Source organism: Ailuropoda melanoleuca, chromosome 3, assembly GCF_002007445.2.
Source record: "Ailuropoda melanoleuca isolate Jingjing chromosome 3, ASM200744v2, whole genome shotgun sequence".
In the NCBI taxonomy this organism is placed as follows: Eukaryota; Metazoa; Chordata; class Mammalia; order Carnivora; family Ursidae; genus Ailuropoda; species Ailuropoda melanoleuca.
In genome coordinates, this window is record NC_048220.1 from 84,503,977 (window position 1) to 84,530,056 (window position 26,080).

The window sequence follows — 26,080 nt, forward strand, 5'->3', positions numbered from 1 at the left end:
TTAACTGAGATTTTTCTTGGTGAACAATGTCAGAGGCTAAGCTCTACGTCAGAACCTGACAACAGGAGAGCGAATTTCCGTCCCCACCATGCGCTGTGGTGCTCGTTATCGGCATCTAAAGCAGAATTCACACGTCCCCCTGTGCTCACCACGGACATTCCTGGAATTACACTGCGTGGGGCTGGGAGGGGGCGCGTGCTCTGTGCATATGGTGCTCACGAAGGTGGAAGACTGGGAGCCAGAAACAGGAAAGTATTTCCTGCTGAAAGCATAAGACAAAACTATCGTTCATTAGGAGTTACTGACGGTACCCAGATGTTAAGTCTGAACGAAAGGTACCATCGACTGTAACATAAAAACTGCATTACCCTTTACATACAAATAAAAGAGAGAATTTACTTTCATTCTGAGTTTATTTAACATTTCATCCAGTTGAACTGAAATAATACATTGATTCCAACACTGGCAAGACACATGAAATAAAAAAACTGCCAGTCCGTAAATGCGCACAATCATAATTCTTTATAATGTTAATAGAAATATGAATACCTATTTACCTTTATAAGCTCATTGCACTTCATGTGGACTTTTCTCCAGAAAAGGTATTTCTAAGAGATCAGCAAAACTGCCAATCTTGGTTCATTTGTTCCTTTTTATAAACCACGATTCAACGATACAGTTAATAATTCTATATAAAAGCATCAAGAGTTGGAAGCTTCAATAAATAATGTTTAAAAAGACACATCTCCATGTTCGTTATCCCTTCCTGGTATGTATAAAGTTTCGCTTAGTTCATCAATATTCAGGCCAGTTGTTGATTAACTTCTCAACGAAGGTTACGATTCTGAGAAGGAGCTACCAGTTAACGGGACTGGGGGGTCAGAATTCTGAGATTAACTGGGGCAGGTTGTGGGGGGGGGTTCGGTTTCTCCTTAAAAGCACCCTTTCAGCACCTCATGAAGATCTGCCTTGAATTTCAGGCTCTTACCACTTTTTAAAGAGACGTGTCTATGGCAACAAAATACATCCAAGGCCAGAATGTCACAGGGAAGCTATTTTGCCTCAAATGGTTTAAGACAGTAAATCTAAATGAGAAAATTCTGGTGGCACAAAGGAAGGCTCCGAGTGGCCCCAAGCTTCAGATCCATTAATCCTTTCAGAGAAAAGAGAAACACGGACACAAGGCACACCATTTTTTCTTTATGAGGAAATTCAGTCTGGTCACATTGTCTGGAAAAATCTGTCAAAACTAGCTTCTACATTTTTTTTTTTCAGTTACAAGCCTCTGAATTACAATAGAATGCAGTGGTCTTCAGTCTACAGAACCACCACTGAGAATATGCCTTGAATATCTTCAGACTTGAAACATAATCGTTACGTTAAATATATGTGAAGCTACTACAGATGATGTAAACAGTGGATTCCTTGTGTCAGAGAGGGCGGAACGGAACACACAATATTCAAGTACAATTCATTCAGTCACCGGTGCACATACACATTATTTCCGCATCTTTCTGAAAGCCAAAGAGGTCTATGAGAATGATAAGAAAGGACATGTAGCTAGCTGGAACTGTGCTCTCACTTCTGAAAAAATCAAACAAACCAGATTCAACCCAGTCATACAGCACTGCTATCGAATATGCTTCCAAACTTTGACATTTGTACATTTCAGTTATTTGATGTAAAGAATTGAATAGCGAGTCAACAAGCGCAAAGTAATATTAACTTGAAAGGAATGTGAAACAGAACAAATTAACAAGTGAACTACAGAAATCCACCAGCAATGACCGCACACAGCTGCTGACAGTAGGGGGCACATCGCACTTTTCCATTACTGAGGCTTTTGGGAAGTAGATGGAAGAGCTTTTTATCCTATAAATCCAAAAGATGCCTCATCTACTTTGGGCTACCCACTGCCCAAAGTGGAAGCAAATGTCCTTAATATTTACGAGTCATTTTTTATAGCTTAGGCTCAGAGCTTTTGGATTTTCCCCAATCGCTGCTGAGTGATTTGAAACAAGAACAGGATAAAAATTCAATATTTCAAACAGATTTCCTTTTCACTCACTGATAATCAATACATATTTATTGAGCATATACTGAACATCTACTCTATGCCTAGCACTGCTTTTTAAAACTCTGGGCGAGGGATGGTATATTGTCTTTGAAAAACAATTACTATAAAAGCTAGAGGAAGGGTATTTCTGTAAATCACATCGTGGTTCAAATGTAAGGGAGCCAATGGGTGTTGGGCACCTGGCCCATACCAGGTGCTGTGCTGTAAGTAGCAGCTTGACTCTAAAAGGCTAATGTGGGTCTTTAAAAGGCTTCTGTAACGGGAGAACCCAGGCCGAACAGGCTTTTCCTCACCAGGTTTGCAGGAGGCGGGATAAACTGTGGAGTTTCTTCCGCTACTTTACAAGCCCTTATTAAAGTATACACGTCGTAATTCGGGATAGGTCTCCTGGATCTTGGCTTGCAACTCAAGCTCCAAGCTTGTCACAGACATGGAACTGGGATAAGGGAGAAACGACAGGATTATTACACGAGCAGGCAACTAGAGTCCTGTTAGAAAAATGCTTCCCCTGCCTTGAAACTGGGTGCCTGGTTCTTTTTGGAAAATTAATTGTTGCTAATAATCAAAGAAATGCATCTTCAGAGCCCAACAATTATTAAAAGCTTAAAAGCTGTTCATCGGTGGGAAGAAGGCGAGCAAGGACACTCTCAGCCCCTGATGGTACTGGGAAGCACTGTGTGGTAATGACGCTTCCCCAAGGAAAACAAAAAAAAATGTTCACCATTAATAAAAAAGACATATGTACTTATTGGGATTTTTAACACTAAAAATTCATTTGCACGAATATGCTTTTCTCCATTGTATAATAACAAATGCTTACTGTAAACCTTTTAGGAAATACTAAACACTACAAGAAAAAACCATCACTCAGTTACACACCACCGAGTGATGACCTCCGTTAGTCTTTGCTTTATGTATTAAAAAAAAAGTACCTGAATGTCTTATATGTGTATATGCATTAAAGCTTGTTTTTTTGTTATAAATGCATACTTATTCTATGAAAGTATGAAGAAAAATTGTCCAGAATGCTTACTACTAGAAAACCTGGTAATATTTTGATACGTAATTAGTCTTTTAAAAAAATTGTTCTGTAATATAGTTGAGATGTGGGAAAATGTAAGGTTAAAAAAAAGATAGGACGGAGCTATATAAAGATCTGTAAAAAAATAGAAGAAATATTGTGAATACAGAAAAAAAGTACCACCATGGTTACGTTCTGCACAGTGGGATGTAGGGTGGTCTTAAAATGAGGCTGCTGATAATGATAATGGCTATGACTTATCGATCATTTGTTGGACCAGATATGATGCATTTTCATCCTTATAAGAACCCTGAAAGTCAGGTGTTATCCTAGTTTTACAGATAAGGAGACTGGAGGGACACTTGATTCAAAGCCAGGTCTTTCTCGACCCAAAAGCCACGCCTCTAACCAACATGCTATAGAGCCGCTTGGTCCTGTTTTTCCACTGATCTAGAAATACTCACAATTACTATTAATATACTCTAACGGCCAACTCCGATTTTGGAATTAAAGTTATTCAAACCTTCCTGGACGGTGGGGAAACTCTCTTTTTTTAAATCTTCTGGGAGAGTTTGTTTAAAACTGGAGTAATGTGTTTCTTGACGGATGTGTAAACCCCACCTGTAAAACCACCTGGTTCTCGTGTTTACTTTGTACGAAGACGTTTAAATAATACTTCAATTTCCTTAATGTCGATATGCCAATTCAGACTTTCTAATTTTTCAGCACTGTTAATATTTTTCCAGGAATCTGTCCATCTGCCTCTTTTCAAATCTACTGATGTTGATAATTCTTGTAGTAATATTTGTAGTTATACCGTCTCTTCATTCACAACATTATTTGTTCCTTTTGTTGTGACTGACATCATGATGGTTTTGTTACTATTTGTTACTGTTTTGTTGCTATTTTCGAAGAGCCAACTTTTGACTTCCTGGAGCCTCCTCTATTTCTTATCTCCTTCCTTTCTCTTTCCCCGCAGTTTATTCTTTTTGTTCTTTTTTTTTTTTTTTAAAGATTTTATTTATCTATTCGACAGAGATAGAGACAGCCAGTGAGAGAGGGAACACAAGCAGGGGGAGTGGGAGAGGAAGAAGCAGGCTCATAGTGGAGGAGCCTGATGTTGGGGCTCGATCCCATAACGCCGGGATCACGCCCTGAGCTGAAGGCAGATGCTTAACCGCTGTGCCACCCAGGCGCCCCCTTTTTGTTCCTTTTTGACCCGAAGTTGGACATTTAGTGGACTGGTTTTCAGCCATTCTTCCTTTTGTAATATATACATTTAAAGCTATAAATTTCTCTCAAAGCAACACTTTTGCTGTTTCCTACAAATTCTGATAAGGAGCGTTTTCATTATTTCTCATGTGTGCAGGAGAATGGATAATTGTGACATATTTATACAAAGGACATTTATACAGCAGTAAACAGTGAATGAACTTAGCTACATGCAATCATGTGGATGAATCTTAGCAACATGATATTGAATAAAAAAGAGCAGCAGAAGACTATATATAGTATGACCCCCTTGCCTAAAAAGTTCCCGAAGAGGCAAAACTAAACAACATTGGGAATACACACACACACACACCTATATATATATAGAATAAAAAGTTGTAAATGCAGTTGTATTATAAATACGAAATGCAGCATAATGGTTAAATCTGCAGGAGGGCGGGGTACGGGCTGGGAAGAACCTACAAAACATATAGCTTATTGGTAATATTTTTATTTATGAGTGGGCAGTGGGTGTTCATTATATCATTAAAGTAAACAAGATAGGGTCATGCTTGCAGGATGGTGTGCAATGCACCAAGGAATAGGAGGAATCCTATTCTATCCAACTGATGAGTAAGAAACAAAAAGAAAAATAAACAAACGTCTAAGCGAAAAACCAGGAATGAGCTTCACTGAAACCAAGGCCTATATAGGAAGCTCCTTTATGGGTTTTCAAATCCTTTAATCTCAAAACTGTAACAGCTACATTTATTAAGGGCTTACTGCGTATTAGATGTTCTCCTCAGCATTTCACATACACTATTTCTAAGTCACTGAGTACAAGGTCAGCTGCCGGACACTCCTATATACTAGAGAGATAAACTCTTATGTTAAGTCCTGAGCTTCTGAGGTTTGAAAAGTAAATAGGTGTAATTACCCCTCTTTGGATTTGAGGACATGCATCTGTAGTGGGCTTAGAGAATAAATTCTGAAGGTCCTGCCCCCTCCCAGGGGGTATGGCTCCAGGCATCAAGGTGATTTCAAGGCTCCCTCTCCTTGAGATTTAATGCCCTATTTGAGACCAGTAGGAGTCAAAGATGGATGTGAAAGGGCCGATAAGGAGTTCTTGATCAGGTGGAGCGGACCGGAAAAAGTTAGTTCCAGTACACCCCACCGTGTTTGAAAGCCTCAGGTATGAAAGACCCTGTGTCTGGGAGCCGTTGGTGCAGGGGGTATTACAAAGGCAGGAGCCTGAGAACCCTTAGACAAAAGCAAAACAGCAAAATGCTGCTCTCTGTGCTTTCATGTCAGATCAGCAAGAGGTTGAAGACCCAGATTCAGCCCATGCTGACTTAATGCCCATCAACCCAGCTCTTACGTCCAGCGAGATTTAAGGGTAGCTTGCGATGAAAGTACGCAATATGGATTTTAAGGTGAGAAACTGCGTAGGAAGAAGGGCAGCAAATAGACGAACTGCTGAGGCTAAGTGCACATAACGCTATCCCTGGGCGGACCTTAAACTCGAGTATGTCTGCGTTACAGCTGCACTGGCCAATGGACTGGATGACAAGAAGCCGTATTTAAATGTTTTATAAAAGCAAATTCATACCAGAGCTAACCTGACTCTTACAAAAAATAAAGCATTTTCAAATGTAATGGTAGAGCTGGATAAAGAGAGTTTTGAAACTAAACAGATGTGTGTTTGACTTCTGCCCCTCTCTCTCTTCCTTTTAGAGACTCGGCTTCATTAATCTTTTTGAATCTCAACTTCCCTTCAAGTGACAAGGAGTAACACCACCTGCGTCTCCAACTGGTTTTTAGGATTAAAACTCGTGATCATTCTGAAGAATAGCAAATACATACCTTTTCTGAGGAAAGAGAGCACAACACAGAGGTGTGGCAAATACCAAACTTGAGGAAAAAAAAAAAAGAAGACAAATCAGAGCATTTTCAAATGGATGAGTTTCAGATTCTTCTATTTTACTTTTGTAACAATCCCCTTTCTTTTGAGCATTGCATTTCCTTATAAAAATATGTCCTGTTTGTATAATTTTATTACCAAGGACTGTCAAGATAATTTTTTTAAAAAATCAGAGAAATATCAGGAGTTCAAGAAAGAATCACGCAAATAGTCCCAAACATTGTAGGTTTCTCTTTACTTCTAGGTAATTTTTGGGGACGATAAGTTCCAGATGTTCTGGGATTCTATCACTTTCAAAACTTGGATCCCACATTATCTACCCATTCCTTCATCTTTCATATGCTGTGTATTTACTTTTAAAAAAGAAATTAATTACATAAAAGTAATTCCACTCACCAAAAGCCAACTAATCCAACTTGAATAGGTGCGCTCATCCATGGGAACCTCTGTGTTGAGAGAGAAATGATTTTGACTACTTTTCATACAGGCTCTTAGAGACAATTTCTTCTGCTGGTTAATAGGGAGGAAACTCTCCATGTTACAAGATCCAGATTAGTGAAATTTGGGGGTAACACTGCAACAAGCATGTTAGTCCTGACTTCCTGCAGCCTCCTTGATCAGTCAATGAATGCACATGCAAAGATCAAGCGGCTTCTCAGTTTTTTTCTCTTGCACATATCACCTGAGAGATGCTCGGCTCTGAACACGTGGAAGAATCATCACCTCCCGCTGGGGAGGCGGTACAGCCCGCTGCCCAGGCTGGAAGACACACAACCTTGTACTCAACTCTCTGCCCTGCCGCCTGGTTCCTGACTGGGGCCGGGGCAGGCAGAGCCCAAGCTCTCCAAGCTTTGTTTTCCTTATCTGCAAAATGAGGGTCACAACAGTGTGTGGGAGATGCGCCAGGTAACACTCATCAAGCACCCAGGACAGTGCCCGGAACGCAGCAGAAACCCAGCAAACATTTCCCTCCTCCCCAGCAGCTTCCCTTTTTGGGTTTAGTTGTTGTCAATATGGTTAAAACTACAGCTGGCATAGAAAATTTTTGCCTGTCACTTTTTTTTTTTTAATGGCCATGAAGGAGTTGGTTGGTCTTTTGGAGAATAAGCACTGTTAGATTTTTAGTTTTCAAAAAGGAGTGGTACCAAAACATGCGATATAGAGAAAGATGGGATAGAGGGTTCTAGAAACAAGGCCCCTGAAACAGCGGCAGCCGAGTCATGAACTGGTTGTTAAGAAATCAGCCAACGTTGTGCAGAGTCAACACAAGTTGTTAAAAGGTCATGATCCCAAAGACGCTTGCATGAGGGGCGTACCCTGGTCCCCGAGAAGACTCCTCTGGCGAAAAGGTACGTCACGCAGGTTAACGTGAGAGGAGAGAGGCATGTACTAGAGAGGAAGGGAGAAATGTCATCAAGAGGGGACAGACCCACCCCTCAAAGGACAGCAAGAAGAGGACATATTGTATCTTGGGTAACTGGCTCCACGTGATGATGACGGATTTTCATAAAGAGATGCACATCCTCACCCCGGCACCTTCCGGACGTGACATCTGCACTGGTGATGAGAAGGCAGACTAAGTACTGAAGGAGACTTTGTGGAGGATGAACTTGAGCCCCTGAGAGTGGCCTGATTTCAAGTGGACTCTTGTCTGAAGCAAATGGGACTAACCAGTTACCCCAGGGAGCAGCTGCGAGTAATGTCAAAGAAGGATGCGTGAGAGCGGAAGGCGGACTGTGGCTCGTGCCGAAGGTTCTGACGGAAAGGCTCTGAGTAATGATAAGGATCATGGAGAATTCTGACTTAACCCAACCTGGATGCCATCCCGCAGACTCCTGACTCCTCTCCAGCACCTCATCCACTTGATTCGCCCCTACTTCTTAAACAGCACTTTGCGGGAGACTCAGTGAGCTGTGGATGTCTGGTCTTCCCCTATGTACTCGCACACTTAGAATCGTGCAAACAGAGGATACGGTAAATAAAAGCTTCAATGAATTAAAGACGGTAATCCTAAGTGCAAAAGATATATATTCAATAAGGTAAAAGCTCAAAAAGTTAATATGACTCTGAAGTCTTCCCTCCGCCAAGATCTTTTTTCTAATAGCTTTGCTGACATACAGTAAACTGCACATTTTGCTGTGTACAACGTACGTTTTTATACCTGTACTCAGCTGTGAAGCCATCTCCACGATCAAGGTCAGGAACATATCCATCACCTCTAATGCTTTCCTTGTTACTTGTGCCCTTGGCAATTCCTCTCTCCTTCCTAAACCCTGCACCCCGTTCCCTGGTAACCTCTCATCTCCTTTTTACCACTATATATCAGTCTATATTTTCTGTCATTTTATGTACGGTATCTATTCTTCTGTGTAATTGTTTTGAGATTCATTCGGGTTGTGGCACGTATCAATAGTTCATTACCCTTTCTTGCTGAGAGAAGTATTCCCTTGCACGGATACAGCACAACTGATAACCTATTCCCCTGCTGACGAACATTTGGGTCGTTGCTAGTTTTTGGCTATTGCAAATAAAGCTACTGTGAACCATTTGTCTTTAGGGACATAGGCTTTCACTTCTCCTAGGTCAACACCTAGCAGTGAAATGGCTGGATGAGATGGTAAGCATCTATTTCATTTTTTAAGAAACTACCAAACTATTTTTCAAAGTGGTTGTACCATTTTTAATTCCCACCAGCAGGACAGGAGAGTTTCAGTTCCTCCGCGTCCTCACCAACACGTGCTATGGTCAGTCCTTTTGATTTTAGCCATTCTTGCAGGTGTTCAGTGGTAGCTCACGTAATTTTAATGTGAATTTCCCCAGTAAATAAAGATACTGAGCATCTTTCATGTGCTTACTTGACGTAGATATGTATTAGGTGAAACGTCCATTCCAACCTTCTGCCCATTTTTAAAATTGGGTTGTTTTCTTAAATGAGTATTAGAATGATTTGTATCTTCAAGATATAAATCCTTTATCAGATGCAAGCTTTGTGTAGATTTTCTCCCAGTCTATTTGTCTTTTCATCTTTTATATTTTTCAAAAAACAGAATTTTACCATTTTGATGAAGTCCAATTTATCAATTTTTCTTTTATGGACTGCCTTTCCTGTTGTGTCTAAGAAATCTTAGCCTAATCTCGATCTCAAAAAGAGTCTTATTATATTTTTTGGTAGTTTTACAGTTGTTGAGTTTTACATTTAGAGTCTATGAACCATAGGAAATTAATTTTTATATATGGTACAGTCAATTCCCTGTACAAGGCCCACAAGGCAACCTGGCCATCCACAAGTCTCCCAATAAGCCATGCTGTGTGTCCTCTCTGAGCTTCTGCAAAGCATGTACCCTTGACCCATCCTCTTCAAGTCTCTGCCATGCCCTGCAGTTGAAAGAGACACCTCCTCTATTCCCTCTGTGCTGTAACCACCCAGTGTTAGAACCACTGCCCTGCACCTCTTCCCATCACTGTGCTATACGGTCCCTGCGAGCAGGGCTCAAGCCCCGTTTCTATGACTCAAGCACCTAACACATTGCTTGGCATGTAACAGGCACTCAGCAAAGGGCAGCTGAGTAAATAAATAAATGAGTGAATGGATAAATAAATGCTACCCTCACATTTAATTAACAGAAAGTCCTGAAAATCTGCAGAGTAGACAGAGCAGTCTGCTTTTATTAAAGGGACTATGGAAGAAGTAGAACTTAAGGAATGAGGACCTATTATCTGACCCAAACCATATTAACTCGATTTATTCCCAGTGAAAGTACCAGCAAGGCAAAGAGACCACAGGAGCTATTCTTCAAGAATACCATTCTTCGAAGGGCCAGATTTCCAGCAGTGAGCTTTTTGGTTTATTGCAAAGATTTCTGTGAGTCACCTGCCCACCGCTGGTGCTTTTTTCCAGCACCCCACTTGGGAAACGATACGGTGTAGGGGGAGGGATGAGTCATACTAAACGCTCCCCAAGCTCAATGCTAAAAAAGCCAAGAATGTTCAATTTGTTTCATGTTTGCAGAGGAGGCTGGTCATGTCCAAGGTAAAAGCCCAGATAAGTACACCCTTACAGACGGGCACGCCCAGCCGCTGGAGCTGTGGGAAGACTCAGGGGACCAAGCGAGGCCAACACTACCCACGTGGACGTTATGAGCTGCTGGACAATGATCTCTGGAGCCTCTGTAAGAGGGGCGCGGTATAACGCCTGCCTTTCCCGATGCGCGTGAAGGTGCTCTGAAGATGGAAATATATGGATGTGAATACAAGCCACCCCTGCCTGTGTTTTCGCAACAGCTAGACTCTCAGTTAGGTCCTATGGAACTCTCTACACCGGCAAAATGCAGTATCTCGGGGTAAGGCCCCGCTGCACTTGGGGAGTGGTGTGTGCGTACGAATAGCTCAACGACAGTCCACCACTCCTTTTTCAAAGCAACATCCCCCACTGAGGCCTGGAGCAGGACAGCCACACCAGACCCCCTGCAGCTGGCGAGAAGCTGGGACCGAGCGTGGACTACTCTGACCACCACTCCCGGCCTTGCCCCGGGTTCTGAGGCCACTGGCCTCTCCCAGCTCCAGGTGAGGCCCTTTGCTGTTGGAAAGTGGGGCAGGCAGCGGGCTGCTTTGTGAAGGACAGGTGAGAGGGCACACTTCCAAGTTATCGCTGACATATACGGTATCAAGCGAAGCCAAAAACGGCACACTGAGGTGGGGGAGGGAAACACAATATGCATTCATGTACTAAGGTGAAAAAGCCCACGACAGAGTGGCGATGGGGGACTAGCTGCTTGTACCGTTTGCTGGTTCCTTCACGTAGAAAATGCTATTAGGCTGTATCTGCAGCAACTTCTATCCGTCAGAGCAAGAAAATGATGCGAGACGCTCAACTAGGTCTTCTGTCCAGTGTTTGTCACTCGGAGATCAGAGAAACTCCAGCAACTTTTCCAACAATGCTGAGACCCCAGGAGTGCCAAGGCGTGACTGCTCTAGAATAATGTACCAACCACATTTTGTGTGTTCCCCAGGGACCTAACTTCTCACCATTAATGGAGCTTCAAATGCAGACTTTCTCACAGAATTTCTAGAATCCCCAGCCATGGCCAGGACACACGTTAGCGGCCAGAGTGTGCCCGATGGCCACAGGCCAGAGCCAGACTCTGCAGGATAAAGTACCACCCGCAGGGGCAGGTGGCGAGATTCGGAGCCTCTATCCAGAGGCAGGCTGCGGAGACCCTTCTGGTGAAGAGGTGCTGGGCGGCATTTGAGAGGCAGAGAGGAAAGATCAGGGAGACCTCAGCCGTGGGGATGCTGCTGCTGAAAGTGGCCTCCCATCTGCTTCCACGGTTACCTGCAGACTCACGACAATCCTAACTTCATCACACTGTGGGTGAACGAGCCACACTTGCGGCTCCTCTCTTGTCAAAGCTGTTGCTTCTACGTCAGACAAGCTCACATCAGAGGACAATTTCCAAGCCCTGTAACTGACCTAGACATCTGGTCTTGCCTCAAACACCCGAGTTTTGCTTCAATTCAGCGGGGGTGGGGTGGGGGGTGTTGGTTTATTTTGACCCTCCATGGCTCCTGAAGTTGGCATGTCACTACCTGAGGAGCTAATAACAACCAGGTAAGTCAACAGGTTGCCTCGGTCAACACAGGCCCTCGCCGAACTACTATAACCCTGATAGTAATGGCTTCCCAGATCGAGAGCCAGCAGAGAAGAACGCAGGGCATCAGTCAACGTCTGCAAGGTTATGGATGTACTGGATAGACCACTCACTACGAGTAAGCTGGAGAGTGATGCTGACAAACCCCATTTAAGTTACTTCGATAGGCTTCTTCCTTCAAAGCCTCAATCACTTCCCAGAAGTAAAGCAGGGATGGAGAGAGGAAGGAGCACTCGTTTTTCTCAGATTATCTGAAAATCACAGAGGTGTCAAAGCTGACGAATTCCAAATGTGTATATAATTTGGTAGCTTTAGGATATAGTCACAGTTCTAGTAGATAAGCTAATCCGTTAGCAGCTTTTAAGAGTTAATCCTTTTCTAAGCTTTGCAGCAGAAAGAGATTTGGGCAAAACTTTGTCATTAATTCTCAAAAGAAGAGCTTACTGAAGTAGGTAAAATGTCAGATGTGTGCACGATGACACCTTGGTCTACACCAATAGCTTTACTGCTTCCTTATACATAACTGTTCTGAATTTGGGGACAGTGCAGTCGCTGCAGAGCCATGACGACACTGTGCTGCACAATTCCCACCGACGTGTAAGATTGCTAGAGGATAGAATTCTTCCACGTGCCCAAAGCGCGCAAAAAAGAATATGAGAGAAGGTGCTGGAGAGAGGGTCCCCGTTCCCTAACATGGGGTTGGTGCAGTGACAGATGACACCATGGCTACATGGGTCAAATGAGGCACTCAGCATTACTGTTGCCTCACAGCGGACTTTCTGGCTCACTTCCCTAAGAACATTGTTATATGAGAGTACTTATGAAGGGTTCACTTGGTGTTGACCGTGGCTTTGCCGCTGGGGTGCACGGGGCGTACAGGGGTCAGTGAATACACCTGCGGCACTTTTAGAATACTCCTAATCGATGGAATCATTTAGGAAGCGTGTGGCTTATGAACTACGTCCTTTTCTGAAGCTTTATATTGTCCCCTAGATGTTACAGTTCTGTTCTAAGACCCCAAACAATTCACCCTAAGAGAGCTGCGGTCTTCCCCACAACATGCCTACTCCTCCGGGGAGCGAGGAACCCGGCTCCTTCTCTTGGCAGATCTAACAACGCACGAGCCAAGTGAGTCACCCTATTCTACCGTATCCCTCTTGTGAAAGAACTGGAAAATGAGGGTGATGCACGAACGCTATTGCTTTAACCCGGGAAGCTACAAAAAGCAATGCAGAAGCATCGAGAGCCCTTGGTCACAGTTTCATCCTCTAATATTTTCAGACCTTGAAGGGAGGCGGCTGATAGATTAATGAATCAGTAGATATGATCACCAAAGAAAACTACACTGGGCACTATATTCAGGGTTCTACAAAGCTACTAGTCCAAACTCTTTTTTCATTTCTGAGAGTATGTGTAGTGACTTATAAACACATCATCCCAAGTTCACACTGCCTCTTCATTATCACCAGCAAGGCACCTGAGGGATGACTAAGATAAGCTGTAACCGAGTATACCTCACAAGACGGGTGGGCGGCCAGCCTCCTTCATGTACGAAAGCTCTGTCAGATATCTGAGATCAGAAGTCAAATGTTCCCGGAAACATCTTTTTATTTATGTAAGTGCCCAAGTGCCAACGGCCTTCAAATTCTTTACTCACTGTGTAGGGAATATTCCGTATTGTTTGAAGTCTGAAAAGGAACTGAAAGGATTGAGACAAAGATTAACAGAACTGAGGCTTACCTTTAGGAATGCTTTCTTCTCCAAAGTGTTCATGATAAATGGAGGGATGGCTGCAAGGAAAGATAGAGCCATTTAAATCTTTAATATTTATTTTCAGCTCACATCTTTTTCAACCACTTTACAAAAGGCTTATGTTACTTTTAGGCTATTTTCACACTGGCAGAGCGAAATTATTTGCAATAATTCTTTAAAATACTTCAGCGCTTAAAAAAATTAAAAACAATGTAATGCTCTTTACCAGCTGGAAAATTTTATAATCTTGAAGAGAACTTTATATTTAACTTTAAATATACAATAGTATAAACGTCCAGAACTTTCCCCTTCTGTGCTAATTAAACAAATGCAGCCTCCCCCAGGCATTCATCCCCCGTGGACTCCAGTATAAAGATTCTGCCTTAAGAAAAAGAGTACTGCCTTGAGGAACAAGTTACCTAACTTTTCTGAGCCTCAGTTTTCTGTTTTCCTCATAGATAAAACGGGGACAATTCTACCCAACTGGCTGCGATGGCTGGAGACAGTAATGTACGTAACACCTCGGGTAGTGGTAGTTCATTTATTATTTACTCACAGTTTCTATCAGACCCAACTGTCACATCAACCACTTCCATCTGGCAATTACCTCTATAGATTCCACTGGGACAGAAAGGCTGTGTTTCTTCTCTCGGGGCTAATTAATGTTTAAAATAACCAAGCCTCTAGAAATGGATCTATTGGGCTGGCTGAACTCCAAAGGGAAACCTCATATTTCAAAATGAGAAAGAACAAAACCCAAACCAAAAGCAAATGCAGGGTAGAGGCTGGAGTTGCAAGTCTGACATCGGCAGATGTGGAAGTCCGGGCATGGCGGGCATGTTGGGGCAGGCCCCGCAGCCCCTCGCAGGTTAGTGACGGCGCCCCCCCACCCCACAGCGCGCACCGCTGTCTGAGGGCACCAAGGGGTCCCTTTGTTCAATCCATCAATGGTGGCTAAATCACATAATCCCAATTATCTGGGATTACGACTGATGCCACTACAATGTTCCTCAAAGTTTTCCTTCAGGCCCTCTTCTTCAACTTTGCTTACCCACTCCTACTTATGCGCTGGTGAGATTCACAAAAAGAACTTAGAGACAACCAAAGATAGCAGCAGGACAACCTGACAGCAATTGATTACGTGTGCTTCTTTTGAGAGCTTGGTTAATAGCCAAGTGCTTTTTTTTTTTTTTTTAAAGATTTTATTTATTTATTTGACAGAGAGAGAGACAGCCAGCGAGAGGGAACACAAGCAGGGGGAGTGGGAGAGGAAGAAGCAGGCCACCAGCAGAGGAGCCCGATGTGGGGCTCGATCCCAGAATGCCGGGATCATGCCCCGAGCCAAAGGCAGACGCTCAACGGCTGAGCCACCCAGAAGCCCCATAGCCAAGTGCTTTTTGCATTCATTTTAGATGATGAAACTAATCCTACTAATTTTTTTTTTTTTTTTTTACAGAGCACTAGACTTCCCAGGGCCTCTGGTTTCTGAGTAAGTCTGAGAATCTTCTCTCGACCTTTGGTCTGAGGGCAGCTCGAGGAAGCCCTAGGAGTAGGGCCAGAGATTCTCAGAGAAACTACATACAAAGCAGATTTTGGCTGTGGGTCACGTTGACTCCAAGCCGTGTGGATAAAACAGAGTAGAAGCTTGGCATACATCTTACAGCTGCTCTAACCAACCCACTTGGTTTGTATTCCAAGGGTTTCTAATTGATACAAATAAACTCAGTAGAAATTATTCTGATTCAAGAACTTTTAGAAGTTTCTTCTTAAGAATTATGAAAATCAAATTGTTTGCCTTCAAGTTCTCATCGTCCATACAGTCACTGCTCTGGGCCAAACCTGGCCCATCACTGGCCTGCTACAGCATGCCAGCCTCCTGGCCAGTCTCTAACCATCACTCTCAGCCCTCTTCACTCTGCTCCCGACACAGCACCCGATGTCATGTCGCTAAAGCCTGAGGATTACCCCGCTCCGCTGCTTAAACTGCACTGCGGCTTCCCACCCCTCAGCCTCCGGCCGGGGCTCACCAACAAAGGGCTACTAACCCATGCCCGGGGCCGCCATGAGAATTCGGGAGACGACTACTTGCGTGATGGCTTGTTTTGCAGCATTGGCCGACTCGCCCAAGCGGTTCCCATTCTCATCTGTGACAGGAATGCCAACTTTGAGTTCCCTGCCGAGCAAAACACAGGCAAAGAAGTTCACAGCTGCCTTCATTAAACAGCTGAAAACAGCACTGTGCTATGGAAGACCAAGTCCATATTGAATCCAAATACCCATTCGAGTGTCATTTTTGGCACTAACAGGTGTATTTTTATTTTTTAAAGATTTTATTTATTTAAGAGAGAGAAAGAGAAAGAGAACGAGCAGTGGGGAGGGGCAGAAGGGGAGAGAGAGAGAACAGCAGACTCCCACCGAGTAGGGAGACCGACATGGGACTCGATTCCAAGACCCAGAGACCCTGACCCAGGCTGAAGGCAGATGCCCACTGACTGAGCCACCCAGGCACCCCTAACAGGTCTATTTTTAAATACCACGAACAAGTCTAATCCTTGTGTGACAGGCACAAAAGTAAAATAACACGGGGCGCCTGGGTGGCTCAGTCAGTTGAGCATCTGACTCTTGATTTCAGCTCAGGTCATGATCTCAGGGTTGTGGGATCAAGCCCAGCGTCTGGCTCCACGCTCAGCACAGAGTCTGCTGGAGATTCTCTCTTTCTCCCTCGCCCTCTGCCTCTCCTTGCACACTCTCAATCTCTTTCTCAAATAAATACATAAAATCTTAAAAAAAAAAAAAGGTAAAATAACACTAGCAAACTCCATGCAAAAATTGTTGCATTTTTAATAACAATATAATTCAAAGGGTGAATATGTTAACTTAAAGATAAGGCTAATTTCTAGGCTCACATGCAAATCTGAGCAACCTCCCAAATGAGAGACAAATACAATACATGACATTACTAAGTAAAGTAACTGTACTGACAGGAATCACTAGTACATGGTACCACTGGGTATTCAACTCCAGTTACTAACACTGAAATTACAGCTCCCGCTCCTGTGTTTTGTTATCCATTCCAAAATGCTTTTTCCTATTCTTTTTTAATTTTTGCCAGTTCTATAAAATTCTTCTGAAAATACAGATTAATATTATTTTAAACCCAATAAGACAGTGGGGGGGGGTAGCCTATTTTAGAGAATAAACTTTCTGTGCATAGATCTCCTTTGCCTAGCTTTAGAACAACGAAGAGTTAGTCTGAGATATATGTTTCAAACTTTTTATTACAGAGAAGTAGAAAGAGTATTCTAACCCCCCACATACTCATCAGCCTACTTCAATAATTAGCAACCCATGGCTAAGCTTGTTTCATTAATGGATCCATCCCTGTGCCAGGATAGGTTACTCTGACGCAAACCTAGGGTCCCATATAATTCCATCTGTAAATATTAAAACGAATTGTTAAAAGTTTCAACAAAACTAATTATTACGGACTCTACTGTCAAGCACCAGTCCTTTCTAAGACCGCATATGAATCTTACCTTTGCCTCATTAATGGGATATTAATGCAATTAGCAGCAGCAACGGCAGCAAAGGGAACAAAACGTCCTATGAGTGGTGAGACATGCTGCAGAAAGAAAAATCCCAAGAAGGTTATCCTACTTCGCCCGTATGACTGAATGCAAATAATTATTTCTCCTTGAAAACTGCTAAAAACACAGAGTCTTATTGGTACGGAAACGGAGGCCAGGAGTACTCTGAGAACTCGTTTCCTGGTGGTGGTTGTCAGTTTCCAGCACGGGCGCACTGGGACAAGACATTGGCCAGACTGGCCCGGCTGGTGGACTGGGGGGCTCTGGAGGTGCGGGGTCTGGAGTTCCGGCGCTGGCGTCTCCACCTCTCCAGAGATGTGGGTGCGGGCACACTCCTCGGCACATAGCCTCTAGCGGGCAGTTAGGGTTGGGGAGCACAAAGCACGTCAGACGCGGTGCCAGGGACGGGCCAGGGGCCTGGCAGAGGTTGCTGGTGACAGCCCTTCCAAAACTCACTGGAAGACCCAACTGAGAGAGGCAGGCGAAGATAATGATGGTAATAAGAAAGCCCCAGGACTTGAACTATTTTGAGAAATAATGGAGACACTTGGAGCCAGGCGGGTGAGAACAAATTAAGAAGCCTTACTAGGGAAATAAAAATCCAAGTACCTTGGTTAATGCGTTGAGTCCTAGAGCTGTTGCTACGGCACCAGTTGTCGCGGAAACGTAAGCTGTTCCCAATTCACTGAGAAGAAAGAATAGTGCTTGAGAAACGAGTGCCTGTCAGGAAACCTGGGTTCGACATTTTTTGAGGAAATGAGGGGACAATGTGAAAGAGTGATTAAGAAGGGAGAGCCCACAAAACGCCACTCATTATCACTCTACAAACAGACAAACGCAGACTGGAAGCAAGCCACCCTCGGAAGAGTGGCCTTCCCTGCAGACAAGCCGGCCACCAACTATAGCAGCGGCTGTAGGGGGTAGGTACCGGGCGTACCGAGGGGCTGTGAGCGTGCAGGGAACAGCATCTTGGCCTAAGAGTGGGCAGCATACGGTGTAAATAAAAGGTACTTCTCAAAATATAAATACACATACTGGAAGTAAAACTGCCGTGTTGCTGTTCTTAAAATTATAATTTATTGTATGGAAATACTAAAAGTCCCATCTGCAACAGGCAGTTAAGCACAGCTGTTTTCTCTTATTTTATTTTATTTTATTATTTTTTAAAGATTTTATTTATGTATTTGACAGAGAGAGAGAGACAGCCAGCGAGAGAGGGAACACAAACAGGGGGAGTGGTAGAGGAAAAAGCAGGCTCCCAGTGGAAGAGCCTGATGCAGGGCTCGATCCCAGGGATCCAGGATCACGCCCTGGGCCGAAGGCAGATGCTTAACGACTGAGCCACCCAGGCGCCCTGTGTTTTCTCTTATTTTAAATAAAGTTTTAGGGGAGCCTGGGTGGCTCAGACAGTTAAGCGTATGACTCTTGATTTTGGCTCAGGTCATTATCTCAGGGTCGTGAGATCGAGCCCCGTGGTGGGCTCTGCGCTGGGCATGGAGTCTGCTTAAGGTTCTCTATCCCTCTCCCTCTGTCTACCCCCTGCCTTGTGTGCTTTCTCTCTAAAAAATAATAATAATAATAATAAATAAGTTTTAATGTATAGGGTTGGAAGAAATGAAGGTGTGATAAACACTGCTGGTGGCAGATTTCCACAGCCTTCGTTCCATGTGGGGACAAGAGAAGACTATGAACCATCAGAAGCCGTTTAAACTGACAAAAAAGAAAACACTTTGAAGTATTCCCCAAGTTGAACTAAAAGTTTTGGTTCACTAATCACTTTAGCCTGCCCAGTTTCTTACAGGAGGCACCATTTTAAACCTATTCACCTTCCGTTTGGCTCTACAGATGGCTTATTTAAAGACAGATCCTTAATAAACGTCCTCTTGGTTCCTGCAGAGATCACAGTCTTGACGCTGCTACTTTTGATGTTGTTATTAGGCCACAGGCTCAGGGTAGATGGGGGCACAGCCTGTTGTCTGCCATGGGCCGGCCCTGAACTGCCTGCCTTGTGTTCCGCAGGGGGAGCCTGAGGGTGTGGGGGACAAATCCATCTACCAGCGTCCCTAACAGCATGAGCTATGTCTGAGAAGGCAGGCTGGACAAGACGGGCATCTGGATGGGAAGGGAGCAGAAGAAATGCTACTGGTAAATATGCCCCGTGATATCCTGAACAACGTCAACCATTTCTACGCCACTGAACCAAATGCATGCCGGGGAAGGACAGAGAATGATGAACTCTAACAGTCTTACTTTACAGTGAGGGGAGCGTCTCCACTTCTGTTGGTGTAATTGACCACGGCGTTGAAGGACTGGTTGATCCACTGCCAGAAGAGCACCGCCGGCGTGGTCCTAAAACAGAGCGATCCATCACATACCAGCCATCGCCTGAGACCTAGCCGCTGTGCAGAACAGAAAACGTGAACACCAGTAACCACAGAGGAGACGGACTGCAGAAGGAGCACGCTAGGTCCGAGACCCTGCGCTCCGCGGCGAAGGCTTCGGGCCCGTGTGGCGGGGCAGCTGGGCACCCTCTGGATCTCAGCATCTTCCTCCTTCTTTGGATACGGGTAACCCCAAGCTCAAAGGGCTACGGTGGGGATCAAGGCAACCTCCTTAAATTTGATCTTAAATCTGTAGAGAGCCTGGCGTACACTAGGCACTCAACAAACATCAGGCCCCTTCTCTTAGGGAGAGAAGCAAGCTGTGTGCAGGGAAGCAGCCCTGACACCCCTGATGGCACGTGCAAAAGCCTCAACGTCTGCGCCTACGGCTCATCTATGCGTACATCTGTGTCTTATGAATTGACTAAAAGAGAATTTGCTTAGCGACTTTTTAATTTTCTTTCTCCATCTCATTTTCTTTTGGGTGTTGAGAGTTAGGGAAAAATTCGGTCTCCTTTTGAACAACAAAGAGAATACTATTTATTTAGCACCAGGAAAAGTTAAAACAACCCCCTAGACAGTTGTGACATTTATACAAAATGGAACTCAACGTGAAATGACATTTATTTCAATAAAACTATTTATATACAAAAATGTACATTAAGCTTCTGTAATATAAAATGAACTGTTGTTGTGACATTTCCATAACTTACCTGTAAAATGTCATCATACAACCTGTGATGGTCATGTTCATTGGAACCTGAGCGGACATTCTTCCTATCAAAATCATCTTCTCACCCGTGTCGGGATGAAAAGCTGAATCATAGACGTACTTTGCTCTCCATAATTCATTTTCTGTAAGACCCGGAGGAATGACTCCTTGCCTAGGGCAATAAGAAATAACAAGGGAACCGTTCATTTCCAATATCTCACCAGCGCTCTAGAGACGCGTAGCTAGGAAGTTTTTAAGTTTACCCTTACCTCAAACAGCTGTGCCTGCAGGGGAATTTTAGCACAAGAGACAGTAAACACAAGGAACATTTCAAGCCCATGTACCCCAAAAGGTCTGTCATTTTGAAAAACAAAAACTTCTCTTGTATCTGAAAGTATTCAACTTTGAAATATTCCTTCTTTTAAATGACATATTTAAAAATGTATTTTGAACTTTGCAAACTCTATATTTTCAGCCAATTAGACAACAGCTGTGGCAATCAAGAACATTAATTCATTTTTATACCTACGGTTTGAAACCCTGGATTAGAAAGGCTCATTATTTTATCTTATCAAAGAAACACATGCTCATTGCTAAATTTAGAAAATACAGACATTCATTAGTGCAATTAAAACCACTCAAGCCTTTGACTACCCATTTCCACTGATACTGTTTTGTGAAGACACGGCCAGGGTCTCGCAGGATCTGTATTTGCCACTTAGGATCCCTATTAACACCATCCTGTTGTTTTATGACCACCTTTTTAAAATGAATAATATTTTGTAAATGCTTTTCTGTATCTTTAGAACTTCTTTTCTATCACCTATACTGAATTAAATAGTGTTCCCCCAAATTCATATCCACCCAGAACCTCAGAACCTTATTTGGAATCAAGGTCTTTGGGGATGTATGGTTAAAATGAGGTCATGCTGATGAGGGTGGGCCCTAAATCCAACGCCGGGTGCCCTTACAAACCAGCCACATGCAGACAAAGAAGGCCCTGTGATGACAGAGGCGGAGATTGGAATAACGCAGCTCCAAATCAAGGAACATCAAGGAACGCCTCGGGCCACCAGAAGCTGGAAGAGAGGAGGAAAGGTTCTCCCGAGAGCCTTCAGAGAGAGACGGCCCTCCCAACACCCTGGTTTCGGACTTTAGCCTCCAGAACAGTAAAACAACAAATTTCCGTTGTTTGAAGCCACTCAGCTGGTGGTAATTAGTTACAGCCGCCTTAGGAAACTAACACATCATCCTTTTAAATGCTCCAATCTTCCACCGGGTGATTATGAGATAGTAGATTATCCCAATCCCTATTGCTGGGCACTTTAATTGCTACTAATCTTTTCCATTTGTAAAGGATGAGGACGTCAATCTCCTTACAAATAAATCTTTCCCTGCATCCAAGATTAATCAGAAACAAACGAGTACATTTGCTGAGACAAAAGTTATGTAAAACACTGAGGCTGTCAAGGCACCTTTTGTCCTTTTTCTCTACTTGAGTATGTCTGTGGATCAGCAGCGGCACCCTCACTGTTTAAGCGGCTCCCATGTAAACGTGACCCGCTGTGGGTAACTCGTTAGCCGTGTCATCTGCGCCCCTGAACACTTTTATCTGGATGTAGTCAGGCAGGAACAGACGAAGTCTTTGCCTAGAAAGGCCTGACCTGCTTCAGGGTTATACAAATATTCGCCTCTATGTCTTGCACTTGCGTAACAGGTTTTTTTCTTTTTTTTTATTGTCACTGAGGTTTTTAACTTATTTGGAATTTATCTTAAGATATGAAAATGTGAAACTTGCTTACCTTGACTTCCCCATTGGCGGCTCCGCTACTGTAACACCAAGATTTAAATGCTATAGTCCCCATCGTCAGTTGAGATTGTTTGAACGCTGGGCTTGGTTTTGGGGATTTCTAGAGAGTTCCTACTATCTTGAGCTTGTGTGGCCGATGCCCACCCCCCAAATGGCAATCCATGCTGTGCCTGGTAGAACAGCGCTCCCTCCTCTCTCAAAGTGACGGAGTTACGCTCCTTATTTTTTCGGACAATGCTTAGAATTATTCTGTCAATTTCATAGGTGAGCACAATTATATTTGGATTGGAACTGTATTGATTAGAGAGAATCGACACTTCTACTGTATTAAGACTTTCCATCCAGACTTACTGCATGTTTCTCCAGTTATCAAATGCTCCTTTTAATGACCCCCGAGTGGGCTTGGAACTGCTTCACATTTCTGGGTAAGTGTATTCCCAGATATTTTATTTATACATATACATATATATATATTTTGGTCTTATGAATGATATTAAAATAATATTGTCTAATTGGTTACTGCTGGTGTATGGGAAACTGCTGACTTTTCTGTGTAGCCCACTTGTCATATTCTCTTTGTTCCATTGTTTTTTTAGTTGATTGNGTTGATTGGTGAGAAAAATCATTTAAAAAAAAAAAAAAAAAAAGGAAGGAGAAAGAAATTGTCACATGTTTTTAAGATTTGTACATCTTCTTTCTTTTCTTTCTTTCTTTTTTAAGTCTATTTATTTAAGCAATCTCTACACTCAACATGCAGCTCAAACTCAGGACCCCAAGCTCCACCAGTATGTCAGCCAGGCACCCCTCTTACTTCTTTTTTCTTTTTAAAGGTTTTATTTATTCATTTGAGAGAAAGACAGAGAGAGCACAAGCAGGGGGAGAGGCAGAGGGAGAGGGAGAAGCAGACTCCCTGCTGAGATGGGAGCCAGACATGGGGCTCGGTCCCAGGACCCGGACATCATGACCTGAGCCCAAGGCAGACACTTAACCATCTGAGCCACCCAGGCGCCCCTCCTTTTATTTCTTTTTTATGTCTTACTGAATTGGTTAGGGCTTCCAGAACAATATCACACAACAGTGAGGATAAAGGTATCCCTGGACTTGCTCCTGACTTTAAAGAGAATGACTCGTAGGGCAAGGTTTTTAGAGGAGTGTTCTTAGATGTTATAAGGTTTACGGGAAAGAAAAAAGGCCCATGTTCAAGTTAGGGAAAACGGACTACTAACGGCTTTCTTTATTCTAATACTTCTCGGAATTTTTCAGAAGTCGACAGGATGTAGGGGTGCCAGTCTGGCTCAGTCAGTGAGACATGTAACTCTTGATCTCAGGGTTGTAAGTTTGAGCCCCATGTTGGGTATGGAGATTACTTAAAAATAAAATCTTAAGAAAAAACAAAAGAATGGGCTATAAACTTTTCCGAATTTGACTATGAAAGCCACTTTCTCTCCTCTTTCTTTCCCTCTTCCTTCCTATCTTTCTCTGTCTTTCTGCCTTTCTTTTTATCTTTCTCTCTCTCTCCCTCTCTGGTGTTGGGGGGAAATATTTCACAAGATTGCTCTTCTAAGGAACTGTCAGGGGAGTTCAGCTCTATTGTTTCATTACTTAGTGTGATGCTGGCTGCTAATGTGGGTGTGTATTCTTTACCATGTTAAAGAAATACAGTACATTATTCCTAGCTGATTAATTATTTTCTGAGAAACACATGGATACTTTAACCTTCTTTTGGGCATCTATCAAGATGTACCTTTCCTGCTTTGATGTGATAAATTACACTAATAGATGTCCTAAAATGAATCAACTTTTTATTCCTGGAATAAATCCTACTTGTTCATACTTTAATGAAAGTCTGGATTTGATGTGCTGGTATTTTATTTTGGTTTTTATGTTATTAATTTGCAAGATGGACCACTGTATTCTTTCAGTGTACTTCTGTCATTTATAGTATCAGTGTTGCAAATGAATTGGGAAGCGTCTCCTTTTTCAAAAAATTAAATCAGCTTTACGAATGCAATAAAAGTCACCCATTTTAAGTGTACGATCTGATGTGCTTTGGAAAAGGTACAGTGTTGCAGCCACCTCCAGAATCATGGTATGGAATATTTTCATCTCCCCCAAAGTTCCTGCAGGATCCTCTGGAGTCATTCTCCCATTTCTTGGCAACCCCCAATCTGCCCCCACCTTTACACCTGTACCGGGAACTGACAAAGCCTGTTTCTGAATGGCTTCTGCACTAGGAATGGTTTTTATGTTTTTAGAGGGTTGTAAAACAAGCAGGAACAACAAGAAGAATATGCAGGAGAGAATGTATGGCCTGCAAAGCTGAAAATATTTGCCGTCTGGTCCTCTGCGGGAAAAGTGTGCCCACCTCTGCTCTTCCCCACTGGAAGAGTGTGTCGGGTTTACCTTCCACGTCTTTGTCCCTCCTTTCTCATCGAGCCAGCTCTGTCATTAGTGCCTCCCACTGCCCCTGTCTCGCTCTTACCGTGTCAGCTTCTTTGCAGTGTTTTTATGTCTCTCTTCAACTCCTCTAGCTGTCTTTCCCTCTGCACCTCTTCCTTTTAGGGCTAGTGCTCCAGATTCATAGAACATTTACTTTCCTGAATTCCTGACACGTGTTCTCTCTCTGCTTGTCCTTCAGTACTTTCACGTAAGGTTCTACGACGTTCTGTTCCTTGGCTCTTCTCTCTTGATGCGCTGGCACATGCTAAAATCTGGCCAGCCTCAGGGTTTGGTGATGAACTTTACAGACTGCCCTCGGTTCCTTCCCTAACCACCCACGTGACCGTCAAGTCCCCACCTGTGTGCGCTGCTCCCAGCATGCTTGGAGTGTCCACTGCTCCAAATCTCAGCTTCTGGCTGACTACCCCCTAGAGCAGGAGTCTGTAAACTCCTGTCTGTGGCCTGTCTGCCTCACTAGCTAAGAATGCCTTTTAATTTTTTAAAAGGATTGTTTTTAAAAAAATAAAAAGTAAAAAAAAACCCAAAAAACAAAAACAAAAAACTAAGAAAACTGTGGAGCAGAATCCCTTTATGGCCCACAAAGCCTGAAATATTTCTTATGTGGTCTTTTACGGAGACGGTTGTGACCACTGCCTCCTTAGAGCATCTCTTCTCTGACGTCATGACTGGCTCTTCGAATTGATGAACTACAGCCCAAACCTACAAACTGTCACCAGCATCTTTCCATCTGAGCTCCTGCCTGCGAGGTTCATTCCTTGACACTTTATTTCAGAAGCAACCAACCTACTCTAATTCTCGACAATTTGCTTTCTGCACGGTGCTGTCTGCACCCGGAGACAGAAGATGCACGGGGGACGTACTGGAGAGTAGGAGGCAGAACGCTGGGAAAGGGGACCTCACAGATCGGTACCTAGGAGTTGGAGGGACAGTTCTTATTTTCAGGGCACTGTGAACACCGGATATCTGAATTAAGGCTCAGCCTCAGGGGGTAAAACACGTCTGTCTTCCTATTTCCTCTTTTTTTTGGTAAAGATGATTCCATTGCAAAAAAGAGAAAAGTTGTAAAATCACTAAGTGAGGGTGTAAAGACAGTGGGCTAACATGATGGCCTATTACGGCATTAATCAAAAAGCATAATCATTAATGTTACCTGTAATCATGCACTACTTTTCTTGCATTTTCTAGTTGTTCGTTGGTTAACAGGATATTCCTGGGATCTGTTACAGTGAAGAAATGACTGGCTCGTCCAGCAAAAGTGCTTTGATCCCATCGAGGTTCCTTGATGTTAATGTTCGGTGGAAGTTCTCCAGACATCGTCCTGGACTCTAGAGGGTCAAAAAGATAAGTTGAGTTAAGATTTACAATTGCTACACATTTTAGAAACTCTATAGTCACATTAATTTCCAGGTAAAGATTTATGTACATTCCTCTTTAGAAAAATAACTTTGCTATAAATGGCAGAAAGACCATCTAAATCCAAAGCTTACTTTATCCATAAA

The 26,080-nt window shown here is 43.3% G+C and overlaps 1 protein-coding gene across 3 annotated transcripts in view; it reads right to left on the reverse strand.

The window, feature by feature from the left end:
- Window positions 1-394: 394 nt before the first annotated feature.
- SFXN1 (sideroflexin 1) overlaps window positions 395-26,080 on the reverse strand; it is a 36,223-nt gene continuing 10,537 nt past the window's right edge. For all 3 annotated transcript variants that reach the window (XM_019802282.2, XM_011228102.3, XM_034656725.1), the window contains exons 2-11: window positions 25,732-25,906; window positions 20,313-20,483; window positions 19,469-19,567; window positions 17,828-17,903; window positions 17,168-17,253; window positions 15,677-15,804; window positions 13,620-13,669; window positions 6,628-6,677; window positions 6,174-6,221; window positions 395-2,513 (exon numbers count right to left, since the gene is read on the reverse strand). In XM_019802282.2, coding sequence (XP_019657841.1) covers window positions 2,417-2,513; window positions 6,174-6,221; window positions 6,628-6,677; window positions 13,620-13,669; window positions 15,677-15,804; window positions 17,168-17,253; window positions 17,828-17,903; window positions 19,469-19,567; window positions 20,313-20,483; window positions 25,732-25,895 — 969 coding nt within the window. In that variant the 5' untranslated portion in view covers window positions 25,896-25,906 and the 3' untranslated portion in view covers window positions 395-2,416. The remainder of the gene's footprint in view (window positions 2,514-6,173; window positions 6,222-6,627; window positions 6,678-13,619; window positions 13,670-15,676; window positions 15,805-17,167; window positions 17,254-17,827; window positions 17,904-19,468; window positions 19,568-20,312; window positions 20,484-25,731; window positions 25,907-26,080) is intronic.